At 41.2% G+C, this 13,350-nt stretch overlaps 1 protein-coding gene across 1 annotated transcript; it reads right to left on the bottom strand.

The window, feature by feature from the left end:
- Positions 1-4,505: 4,505 nt before the first annotated feature.
- On the bottom strand, positions 4,506-6,218 carry LOC145801524 (uncharacterized). The gene is made up of 3 exons (XM_082893279.1): positions 6,086-6,218; positions 5,322-5,983; positions 4,506-5,243 (listed from the first exon to the last, which is right to left on the bottom strand). Exons 1-3 carry the CDS (start codon positions 6,096-6,098, stop codon positions 4,506-4,508), a joined length of 1,413 nt encoding a protein of 470 aa, XP_082749405.1. The 5' UTR covers positions 6,099-6,218.
- Positions 6,219-13,350: the final 7,132 nt, after the last annotated feature.

Here is a 13,350-nt window from a genome sequence, read left to right as displayed (position 1 = left end):
TACGACATGCCAGGCATTGATCCAAACTTCATCAGTCACCAACTCAATGTCCACCCATCCGCCAGACCAGTCATTCAACGCACGCGCAGATCGGCACTCCACCACGCCGAAATAGTGGCAGAAGAGGTAGGCAACCTGCTGGAGGCAGGAGCGATAAGAGAGGTGCACTATCCAAAATGGATCTCCAACACCGTCGTAGTGCCAAAAAAGAATGGTAAATGGCGTGTCTGCGTCGACTACAAAACAGTCAACAAAGCATGCCCAAAAGATAGCTTCCCTCTACCAAGGATAGATCAACTGGTGGACTTAACAGCAGGACATAACCGACTTAGCTTTTTGGATGCATACAGAGGCTACCACCAGATCGCCATGCATGAACCAGACCAGGAGGTCACTTCCTTCACAACACCAAGGGGGTTATATTGCTACAAGGTCATGCCCTTTGGCCTAAAGAACGCGGGGGCGACATTCCAAAGGATGGTCACCAAGATGTTTGAACCATTGTTAGGCAGAACAATGGAGGCGTACATCGACGACATGGTGGTCAAAAGCAAGGATGAGAATGACCATCTGAAAGACTTAGGCGAGATGTTCTAGATCCTGAAGAAACACAAGCTACGCCTCAATGCGTCCAAATGCGCATTCGGAGTTGGATCTGGCAAATTCTTGGGCTTCCTAGTGACCAACCGAGGTATAGAAGCCGACCCCTCTCAGATCAAAGCGATCCAGGAGTTGGAGAGACCAAACTCAGTTAAAGGAGTGCAGCATCTTACTGGTATGGCGGCTGCACTCAACCGGTTCATAAGCAGATCGTCGGACAGGCTACGACCGTTCTTCCAAGCTTTAAAGGCCAAGTTTGAGTGGGATGAAGAATGCGACCGAGCTCTGGAAAGCTTAAAGGAATACATGTCTTCCCCACCACTACTTGTTACTCCAGTACCTGGTGAAGAACTCTTTTTGTACCTAGCAGTCTCTCAACACGCAGTCAGCGCAGTGTTGGTTCGTGCAGAAGGAATACAACACTTGCCCATCTTTTATGTCAGCAAGACATTGTTGGGAGCCGAAACAAGATACTTACCATTGGAGAAACTAGCATTAGCATTAATGATGGCATCCAGGAAATTGGCACACTACTTTCATGCCCACACCATAGTCGTCCTTACGGCCTTTCCATTAAAAGCTCTGTTTGAAAGGGCGAACTTCAGTGGGCGAATTTTGAAATGGGCAGTAGAGTTGGGACAATTCGATATCAAGTTCCAACCAAAGACCGCAATAAAAGCTCAATCTTTGGCAGACTTCGTCGCAGAGTTTACTCCTGGAAGTCATCATATCTGTCCAGTCGACCTGACTAACTCAACCGAACTAGGGACGGGAGTTGACGCCGGAATAGCGCAACCCCTAGTGAAAGGTAGTCCATCGACCGAACTAGAGACGGAAGTTGACGCCGGAATAGCGCAACCCCTAGTGGAAAGTAGTCCATCAAGCACAAAGGCAGACCACATTAAGGACGACAAGGAGGAGCCAAACAAAGGCTCACCAGCAGTTCAAACAGAGGACGAAGGGCAGACAGCCAATATGGACTTTGAAGAAAACACCATCCTTGACCCCACGGCATCGTCTGACCCTTCCACATGCTGGAAACTATTTGTTGGAGAGATGTGGAAGCTCTTTGTGGATGGAGCATCCAACCGACATGGTGCAGGGCTTGGCATAGTCCTCATCTCTCCAGACGGCCTGGTTATAGAGTAAGCAATCAACCTTGGCTTCCCAGCATCCAACAATGAAGCAGAGTATGAGGCGCTTATCGCAGGACTCAAGTCAGCACACTTCATGAAAGCAGCCGAACTAATGGTATACAGTGACTCTCTGCTGGTAGTAAACCAAATTTCGGGCGAATACGAAGCAAAGGACGACAGAATGGCCAAGTACCAAGAGTTAGTCAAAACAGAGATCAAGAAGTTTGACGTGGTAAGGATAGAACAAATTGGCAGGGAGGAAAACAGCCGAGCGGACGAGCTAGCAGGCCTGGCCTCAATGGCAGATACATCGATCCCTCATCCAGTACTCATCGACTTCTTACCAAGACCAAGTATAGAAGACCCCGAAGCAGAAGAAGTATATTGCACTGAATTAGGCCCTTCATGGATGGATCCCATCATCCTGTTCCTAAAAGACGGCATCCTACCAGCAGAGAAAAAAGAAGCCAACAAAATAAGGGCAAAGTCGCAGCGATTTTGGCTATCTCCATCTTTGGCATTATACAAGAAGTCATTCTCTGGGCCTTACCTCAAGTGCGTTCATCCCAGCAAAGTAGAAGCCTTCCTATTCGAAATACATGAAGGGGTATGTGGAAGTCATCAAGGGGGAAGGTCGCTCGCCTACAGGGCTATTTCGCAAGGATATTGGTGGCCATATATGCAAGCAGACTCAGAAAAATATGTGAAGAAGTGTGAAAAATGCCAGAAATTCGCACACCAAATACATCAACCAGCAAGAGAACTCCTACCTTTAACTAGCCCATGGCCTTTCGCAATGTGGGGCTTAGACATAGTAGGACCACTTCCAACAGCACCCGGAGGCAGAAAATTCTTTCTCGCAGCAACAGACTACTTCACAAAATGGGTGGAAGCAGAAGCACTGGCGTCAATCAAAGAGAAGGATGTGAAGAAGTTTGTTTGGCAGAATATTATCACTCGGTTTGGCATACCAAAAGCACTGATCTCAGACAATGGAACTCAGTTCGACGGCAGGATCTTTAGAAGCTTTTGTGAAGAGTACAAGATAGAGTTCTACAATTCCACACCAGCATATCCCCAAGCAAATGGGCAAGCAGAAGCATCAAATAAAGTCGTCTTGGATGGACTTAAGAAAAGGCTAGAGAAGGCAAAAGGCAAGTGGGCAGATGAACTTCCTCATGTTTTATGGGCCTACCGCACCACACCTCGACGATCAACAGGAGAAACACCATTCTCCTTAGCATATGGAATGGAAGCGGTGATCCCACTAGAAGTTGGCCTCCCCACAATTCGAAGCGAAAATTTTGATCCAGACTTAAATGAAGAAGCCATAGCCTTAGAACTCAACCTTGCAGAAGAAAGAAGAGAAAGAGCGTTGGTCCACATCGCCGCATACCAACGAGAATTAATCAAAAAATACAGCAAAAAGGTTCATCCAAGACAATTCAAAATTGGCGATTGGGTATTACGCAAAGTAATGGGAAACACCTTGGTCCCAGGAGACGGCAAGTTAGGCCCAAATTGGGAAGGTCCTTATAAGGTGGTTGGGTTAGCCGGCAAAGGGGCATACCACCTAGAAGACAAGGATGGCAAGGCAATCCCTAGGCCATGGAATACGGCCAATCTCAAGTTATTTTACTTTTAGCTTTTCTTTTTCAAACATGTGTAATTTTTTCTTCCTTCAATAAAATGAGCAATTCTTTTTAGCACAAATTATTCTTTGTAAAAGTTAGCTTTAGAGACTAAGTTTTTTGCGAGCATTCTATTCCAAGTTAGCTGGAAAAACTAACTCAGAGGTTGGCTGGATTAAACCAACATCCTTCCTAAGCCCAGGATAAGGATCCAGGCTGCAGGACATTTGGTCGGAATAACCAAATACTATAAGTTAGCTGGAAAAACTAACTTCAAATAGTTGGCTGGAATAAACCAACACCCGTAACTCTTCAGCCGAAGTAAGTGTTAGGCTGAAGAGAGGTTGGCTGGATTAAACCAACATCCTTCCTAAGCCCAGGATAAGGATCCAGGCTGCAGGACATTTGGTCGGAATAACCAAATACTATAAGTTAGCTGGAAAAACTAACTTCAAATAGTTGGCTGGAATAAACCAACACCCGTAACTCTTCAGCCGAAGTAAGTGTTAGGCTGAAGAGTGGTTGGCTGGAACAAACCAACTCTTGTTACTCTTCAGCCGAAGTAAGTGCAAGGCTGAAGAGTGGTTGGCTAGAATAAACCAACACCTGTAACTCTTCAGCCGAAGTAAGTGCAAGGCTGAAGAGTGGTTGGCTGGAATAAACCAACACCCGTAACTCTTCAGCCGAAGTAAGTGTTAGGCTGAAGAGTGGTTGGCTGGAACAAACCAACTCTTGTTACTCTTCAGCCGAAGTAAGTGCAAGGCTGAAGAGTGGTTGGCTGGAATAAACCAACACCTGTAACTCTTCAGCCGAAGTAAGTGCAAGGCTGAAGAGTGGTTGGCTGGAATAAACCAACACCTGTTGCTCTTCAGCCGAAGTAAGTATATGGCTGAAGAGTGGTTGGTTGAAATGAACCAACACTGTACTCCTCAGCCGAAGTAATTATATCGGCTAAGGAGTGGTTGGCTGGTAAGTATAGTTTAACCAACCAAAAACCGAAATAACACTTGGAGTAATAGAAGACATTACAAACCCAAGCATACACACAATAACCGGAATAAGAGAAGTGAAATTTTTATTCAAACAGAAGTCATTACAAGGGGGCTTAGTTCGGTTACAAAGAAGAAAAAGTAAAAAACTAAGAGAAAAGTTCATCAATTTCAGCATCGAAAACCGCATCGGCATCTACTGGAAGACCGGTCTCTGGCGGCAGCACTCCTTCAGTCACAACGGTGGCATCGACCGGAGCCACAGTTTCATTCGGCTGTTCAATAGCCAGATCTTCCACTCTGGACTCCGGCTGATCTGTCTGATCCACGTTTTCAACTGGAGTACCCCCAGAAGCAGAATCTTCGTCAGTATCTGAACCTTCAAGGAATTGCTGCTGCATGGCATCCGCGTACCCCGCAAGGGACTTCGGTATAAAGTACTCTGGAGGGTTGAAGACCTCGGTCTGTTGATCATGACCGAGCTTCTCCACAGCCGCCCTCCAGCCGCACTTGAAGAAGAGCTCCTTGGCGGCATCGCATTGCTTGACGTAGGCCTCCTCGGCCTCCTTGAAACCTCGCTTGTACCCCCCCTTGTCGACCGCCTCCATATTCTTTTTCAGTTCGCTCATTTCGGCGTCCTTTCTCTTCTCTAGCTTCAACAACTCCCGCAAATACTTGTCCTTCATAACAATGGCAGCTTTCTGCTTCTCCGCTTCCGCCGAATTAACTAGATCGGCAAGACGGCCGTTCTCCGCTTCCAGCTCGGCCATTCTCTTTTCGGCTTGTTGTAGTTCGGCCGACCTTGCTTCGGCTTCCGCCATCACCTGCCTTGTGGTTTTGCGGAGCTCTTGGACTTTCCGGTAAGTGACATTGTTCTTTTGCAAGGCCTGGCAAAGCAAAGATACCTTTAGAACCGAAGTAAGAGTTTGAAAAATTTAGACAGGAAAAAGCAGACAGCTACTTACCAAGACCATGGACTTGGAAACAGACCGAATTGATTTCATTTCGGTATTCAGTTGCTTCAAGTGGTGCTCCATGTCCTTAGGGAGGCACACACTTTTGGCCAGGTTAAAGGCCAGTTGGTGGTCTTTTTCACCCACGACCGAATCAGTGACTTTGATGTTTCGGTCATTGAAGATCAAAGGCGGAGCCCACTTCGGAGATCGGGCTCGGTCAGTTTGTTCAGGTTGGGAGGCAGGTTGAGGACTTTGGGGGACGGTTTCGACTTCGTCAACAAGTTGTTGTTCGGCTGACGTAGATCGGGCGCGTTTTGAAGGGCGAGACGAAGAGGGCCGTTGTGAAGGAAGGGCCACGACGGCAGGCTGCACCTCAGTAGTTGGTGTTACTTCGGCTCTAGTTGTTGAAGTTAGAAGGGCCCTGACTCTGCTCTTCTTTGCCATTTCTTCCTCAGCGGTTAATGGAACAAGTCTTATCTCGGGCAAAGTGGGGTCCGGCTCCGGTGCTTCCTCGAGAAGAAAATCGGTTACTTTTGCCTTCCGTCGACCGCTGTAACGGTAGGTCGGTTCGAAATTTAGAAGCTTGGCCCAATCTCTTTCTTTAACCCGAAATGCGGCTCGCAAAACGCCGAGGTTAGGATAGCTATACAAGGAGTGGAGATGGGCGAAATCTGCAAAAAAAAAAAAAAAAAAAAAAAAAGACAAGTGTTAGTTCGGCTAGCAGATTAAACAACCGAGATAACATACAAAGCAGAAGACCGAAGTAAAATTACCAGGCTCTCCCATTTTCCAATTTATAGGTCGGCCAGGAATTTGAGCTTGAAAATCCTCAAAGTTCCCAGAGACCCAAAAGAAATCGTCATCATTGAGATCTTTGTCCGGAGTATGCTTAATTATCTTCTCTCGGCGGCGGCGAATTCTAAGGTAATATACCCACCCAGCATTCTTTGAACCGATGGAATACTGATGGAATATTTCGGCCAGACCAAGATTCAGTCCGGTTTGGTGGTTTAATGCGGCTATCCCCATTATAATACGATATGTGTTGGTGGATAGTTGGGTGGGACATAGCCTAGTCTGCCTAAGGAATTCGTAGATTAGCGGTTGGACAGGAAACCGTAGTCCGGTTTCAATTATTGATTGAAGGGTGAAAGGGACGAAGCCTTCATTGTCCCAGGGAGTAGCATCTTTCTTGGCCAACTCCAGTTGAACATCATCAGGAATCTGGTAGTCCTGCCTGAATTCGGCCATGCCACCAGGGGTTTTGACTAAATATCTATACTTACCCATTTATTGTATAAATTACGGATAAGTTATTTCGGTACAAAAATTTGGCTCAGTAGCTCGGTTGAGCACACGCAGGAGGGCCTGGGCAACCTAAGTCTGCAAAGTAGAAAGCAAGGGGGTTAAGCACAGATCGTTGGACCGCGCTACAAATTATAAGCAAGATATACAAATCCTACTTCGGCTTAGTTGGCTGGTTCTACCTTGGCTCATCAGAAGGTTTCTTAGCTCGGTTTTGAGCAGTTTAGACCGGTTTAACGTCTAGGGGCAGCTTTCCTGAGTTCGGTCTAAGAAACTAAGAAAGCTGGTTTAGTCCCAAGGCCTAAAACGGTTACAGTATAATTACTTCGGTTGAGCTCTTAGGGGCGGCTTTCTGAGTTCGGTTTGAGAACTAAGAAAGCCGGCTTGGCCCCAAAATCTTAGCTCGGTTATAGACCGAAGTACCGAGTTCGGTATGAGCAAGCTTGTTCGGTGATCTTATCTTGGCTAGAGTGGGTCAGAAGAAACTGCTGATATTCCTACAAGTTCTAGTTCGGTTATGTTCAGAATCTATCCACATACATAACACAAACAGTTTTCTAGTCCGGTTGCAAGGTGATTTTGGATCTAAGATTCCTACAAAATAGTTCATACACATACAAGTTCTACTGGTTTCTTCATAGAAAGTACAAAAGTAGAGCAGATAAATGGAGAAAATGTTTGCAAAAAGCATACGAAAACTAGATATACAGTTGCACGAAACGAATGTAAAAGCAAAAACATGAAGGGAAAATGGATTTGCTTACCAGAATTAAATAAGGAAGGACTGAAGATGAAGACTGTCGCAGTAAAGAAAGAGCACGAGCAGCAAGAACACAGAGAGAGAAGAGGGAGAAATGGCAAAAGTGAAGGGACCCTAGCCTCAGGGATTGATTTTGTTAGAAAGCCCAAAATTTGGGCGGGACTGTTCAAATTTCACGAAGTACGAAAGACGGCGTGACAGCCGTCCTTAGCCAACCAAAACATGCCACGTGTCATAAGAATGGGAAGCGTTACAGACATTATGATTGAAGAGACGTTTTTGACCGGACAAAACATGGCCAGGAGTAAAATTAGCTCGGCTTAAAACTCGAGAGTTTTTAGCTCGGCTGGAGAGGCTAAAGTGTTTTTTAGCTCGGCTGGAAAAGCTTAAAACGACACTAGCTCGGCCAGTGGACTGGTAATCCCAATCATGCTATGCAGATGAAATTAAGGGGCAATTGAGAGGGTAATTTTTGGGAAAAATTGGGCCGAGCTGCAAGTTGGGCTTTGAGGCCCAAAACGCGAAGGACTAAGTAAGAAGGCCGTAAAGGATACTCCGGCCCAGAGAGCAATGTTACTCCGGCTGGGAGAAGTAAATGTTACTTCGGCTCATGGATGTAAAGCTACTCCGGCCTTGGGAAGACAAAGTTACTTCGGCCCAAGAAAGAGTAAAACTACTCCGGTCTGGAGGCAACTCACAGTTAGGCCGATCTCAGAGTTAGTCCGATCGTGACTTACAATGGTTAGGTCGGTCAGAACTTGTTACTTGGAAGTTTGATCTAAGCGCATCAAGGTCGAACAGGGCAGCCGAAGTAAAGAGTTGGAGGAGAAGACCGAACTAAGGATAGTTCGGCCTTCTGTGGCTCGGTATAGCCAAGTTTACTTCGGTCAAAAGGAAGTTCGGCCGTAAAGAAAACCATCCCACTTGGTTTAAGCAGTGGGGGAGGGTGTAAAAGGATAAGCATTATCCTTAAGAGATTGAATCCTAGAAGGACTCTGTATGGAGAAATACAAGTCCTACTAGGATTGTGCCATACGAAACTTATAAAAGCTCACAAGCATCACCTTGGAGGAGGTAATTGAACACAATCTTTCTGAGAACTTAGAGCTTTGTCTATTTGACAAGTTTTCTGACTTAGGCATCGGAGAGGTTTCCGGCACACACCCGCCGGCTAGCTCACGTTTGTGTTTTCAGGTGACAAAGCGACGTCGTACGGAGGAGCGTGGACTTGGTCAACAGGATTATACGAGGAGAATTATTTCCTCCCCGTACAGATGACAAGAGAGCAAAGTTGTGCGTTTAAATTTTTTTAAAAAAAAGTATAATATATTTATGTTAAATTTGCGAAGGTTATATGTAAAAATAAGGGCTCATTTGGCAAGGAGACCTCGTTGGGGAGTATGTTTTTTTAGTAATTTTTTAGCTTTTTAGTTAAAATATAATGTAAAAAAAATTAGTATGTTTAGGATGATTTTTTGACTTTTTACAAAAAGATGTGCAAAAAGTAGAGAGAAAATAGAATATTTGACTTTTTGGTATGAGTTGTTGGCTTTTTGATTTTTTTAGTAATTTTTTGACTTTTTAGCTAAAAAAGCTACTTGCCACACGAGGCTAGTTCTGACTGTTTTAATCTATTTTAAATCACATCACCTCTCATATTTTTTATCTACAAAAGGACAAACAAACAAACAAACAAAAATCTAAAAAATCAACTTTTAATTAACTTGTCAAAACACTCATAATACGGATATGTTGAAGCACTTGAGAGTTATACTGTATGAAGACATACTCCAACACATGACTAGGATGAAGAAACAATTATAAAATTAACAATGCTATAAATTCAAAATTATTATTAAAAAGTTTATCTAAAAATATTATTGTGTAGTTAAAATTCATTTAAATCATGAATCACACAATTCAATAAATCAAGGAAAATACTATAGGTTTTAAATTTTTTATGAAATAAATGATTAAATGTCTTACATAGGTGTGAGATCTACAAAAAGTGTGGACCGCATAAATCAATCTCAACTATACACTTAAGAGAAATTTGGTGTGCCTAACATTACCCATAAAATATTTGAGAGAGATTTTAAAATTTAAATTGACTTAACAATTACAAATTATAAATTTTGTATTTCGACGTATAAAATCTAATTATATCTATAGGAAAAGAAAAAGGAGTTGAAATATATATTAAGCTGAATGCAGGAAAAGAAAAAGGGGGCTTCCGAGACCAACAACACTCGTTAACGCTCAACGGTAGTAGTAGAACAGTAGAATAATAATATTTTTTAGTTAAAATGTGATGTAAAAAAAATTAGTATGTTTGGGATGATTTTTTGATTTTTTATGAAAAGATGTGTAAAAAGTAGAGAGAAACGAGAATCTTTAACTTTTTAGTATAAATTATTGGTTTTTTGATTTTTATAGTGACTTTTTGATTATTTAACTAAAAAAGTCACTTGCCAAACGAGGCCTGAGATAGGAGTGCTATTAGTTTCTAATTATCAACTTTTTAACTTTAAAAAAGTTCTACCAAACAAGGCCATAGTTTAGTTACTAATAGAAAGGGTTCTTGTATTCAAACCATATATAGCTTTTGTATTATGCAATGGGAATGTTCGTTACTACTTTTGGAGGGTGATTATAGCTTGTTTTGATTTGGGAGTCTGTGCCGGACTATTTGGTACAACTTCTACTTATAGCGTATTAGGTAGAAATAGCTAAAATAAGTTGAAAAAAACTAATTATTTGAAAGTTGTGATAAGGGTGCTTTTAGCTTCTACTTTCTGATTATCAACTTTTAACTTAAAAAAAGTTTTACCAAATAGGGCCAATATTCAATAGATTGGATTGTCTTTGTATTGTTTCATCATGGTATTAGAGCATTGAACACTCAAATAAGCTTTGATTCCTGGTCTCCAATGGAAACCCTAACTCATCTTCCCTTAAATCTTACACTTTCAGGCCTTGTTTGTCATAACCTAAAAAAATTAAAAAGTCAAAAAGTCACTATCATATTTAAGTTACATCATCTTATTTAAGTCATATTACCTCTCTACCACATCAATTCAAACCCAACCTATATTTCATAAAAATTCAAAAAGTGGAATAATTTAGATCATCCCAAACCACCCTTTAATCTCCAATCTCAATTATTTCATCACCGTCAAACTTGATTCGTCAAATTACATTGTGTGGAAGATTCAGTTACAACATTCTTCGAGCAACAAGCCTCCTTTGCTATGTGGATAGAACTCGTGCTTGTCCATTTTTAACAACTGTAACAACCTCGACCTGTGATTAGCTAATAAACCTCACTTAAGAATGCTTAATAAGTAATTATGATGGAAATATGTGTTAATTGTGTGTTAATTGTGTGTTATATGTTGTTGTATCTGTCGGTCGTAGAAATATCTGTTTGTGTTTCTGTTTCATTATGCCAATTGAAAAGCTTATCGATATTCAAACGCGAAATTGACTTCGTTTATGTGTTGTTTAGAATTTTTAAAATTTTATGGTAAGTATAATTAGATTCCGATTCGGAACCAAATAATTAGAATAAAATGATTATTTAAGTGAACTAGCTTAGCTCTAATCCTATTTAATTAGCTTAAGTTAATCTAACCTATAAATATGTGAAAGCAAGCTTGGCAAAACATTTCCTACTCAAATAGAGAGAGAGAGAGAGAGAGAGAGAGAGAGAGGTTGAATTCCAGCTTGAGAATTGCAGAGAATTAGAGGAAGTTGAAGAATTAGACTTGGAAACTCAATCAATTGAATATCTAGAATACAATTGAGCACCTAATGTAAGAATTCAAGCCTTTAATCTTGTAATTAAGTTGGTTAATGCATGAATTCAAGAGAGTTAAGCTAGGAAATGCAAGAATTAAGCTAAAGAAGTAGGAAAGAAGATCATAACATACATGCATGCATAATTCATGGATTTTGAGTTTTGATTTTAACAAATTCTTATATGCAAGAGCTTATTTTTATTATATTATGAGAGCTCATTGTGGTTTTGTACTTAAACACTCCATTTGTGCATCTTTTGTAGCTAAGATTTCCAGTCATTGCTTGCATGTTATGTTTTCAAAATGTCAAGTTTGCTTTTGAATAATTCATTTGCTTTTGGGGTTGATTTTGGCGAAACGGCTTTCAATTCATGAAGTCCTATGAGTTTTACAAATATTTTCTCAAGTTTTGGCCTAAAAGGATGTGTTTTGGTGCTTTGAAATCAAGTTTTGAAACTGGGAGTGCAATTTGAAAATTCCAGAATTTGCAGGCTTTGCTCAAGCAGTGAAGTTTGCGCTCGAGCGAAGAATGCGAGCCCCTAGTTGTTTTGTAGAGTTTGGGGGTTGGCTTGAGCAAAACAAATTGCGCTCGAGTAACCACCCGTATTTTTGAATCTTAGCTTGAGCGTAAGAAATTGAGCTCGAGCGTAAAATTTAAGCTCCTAGAAGTTTTGCAGATAATTACACGGTGGCTCGAGTGACAAAGTGTGTGTTCGAGCAAACCCACATTAGTCTTTGGCTCGAGTGACCATCGAGTGTAAAAATCAAGCAACCAATGCTTTTGTAGAGTTTTGCAGACCGCTCAAGCAACTAAAGTTGCACTCGAGCGATGACCCTGTTTTCAACAAATTTGACTAAGTGTTTCAAATTATATTTTGGCATCGTCATTGCATCTTAGGTATTCCTAAGCCTTAAGTAAAATATAATAATAAGGATAAGGATTAGAAACACACCTAGATGGAAAAGAAATGAGTTAAGTGTTTTCCGAGTGTGTGTTTCAATGTGTATCCGTTATGTATTTGTGTAGGTCACGTGTTGTTACCCGCCTGATCAATCTGTTTTGTTCATGTGACTTGTTCTGCTACTGGAGCTATCTGTGAGTAACAACTCTATAAAGTTGTGTTTGATTATAAGTATTTTCTGACTGATATGATAAACTCTATTTTCTGAAATGCTATTTGTGAATCATGAATGAATGACCAATTTTTTGAAATGTATTTATCCATCCTTAGTTCACATGGCCCTCGCCCGGGGTTACAATACCGAGGCTTATGCTCATGCGGTCCTCACCCGGGGGTAACAATACCGCGGTCTATGTTCATGTGGCCTTTGCCTGGATATAACAATATCGAGGCCTATGTTCACATGGCTCTCGCCTGGGGGTAACAATACCATGGCTATATGTGCACATATATATTGACCTTTAAGGTTGTCGGTACCGATTATACATGTGGATCTTATGACCAATCTAATATGATAGCTAATGGATGTACCACATATAACTGCTTACGAATTCTGTATAAGTATGTGAATCTAGATTTGTTTCTGATATGAACTCTGATTTCTGAATCTGTGATGGACAACATTCACAAACCCTTTACTCTGTTGTTATTCACTGGGCTCTAACTCACTGTATTATGTCACAACCCATCCAAGTGCCTAGGGTTGGATTCGCAATGAGTTAACTTCTAAAATTTCCAAGATTAATTTTATGTAATTAAATTAAATAATGCAGCGAAATGAAATAAAAGATATAGATAATGTCTGAAGTGTGCATGAGAATTATTATAACATAAGTCAAATAATAATTACAAGTAAATAAAAAATAAAAAAAGAAAAGAACAAAGAAACATGGTGTTCATCTCAATTTGGGTCCTGATTACTGGGGTAAAACCACTCTTCTTTAAGTTTCTTCACCTGAAAGGATTTTAACAGCTATAAACACATGACAGAGTGAGGAATATTATACCAAGAGTATAAGGGTATATAAATCACCATGGATAATTATTTAGGCTAAATGATGAATAGTTTAAATAAATTATTTTTAATAACATGCATATACTACAAAAATCATATAAATGACATAACCATAACCACGGTATAGAGTAGAAGGTTAATGGATCCATGACAGACAAAGGGTCGCAATGTGATTTATTAAAGGGCCAATGGTTAT

The sequence above is a fragment of the Camellia sinensis genome, chromosome 10 (genome assembly GCF_055761805.1).
Source record: "Camellia sinensis isolate YWXY chromosome 10, ASM5576180v1, whole genome shotgun sequence".
NCBI classification, from domain to species: domain Eukaryota; kingdom Viridiplantae; phylum Streptophyta; class Magnoliopsida; order Ericales; family Theaceae; genus Camellia; species Camellia sinensis.
This window is presented reverse-complemented; position numbering and strand designations above follow the sequence as displayed.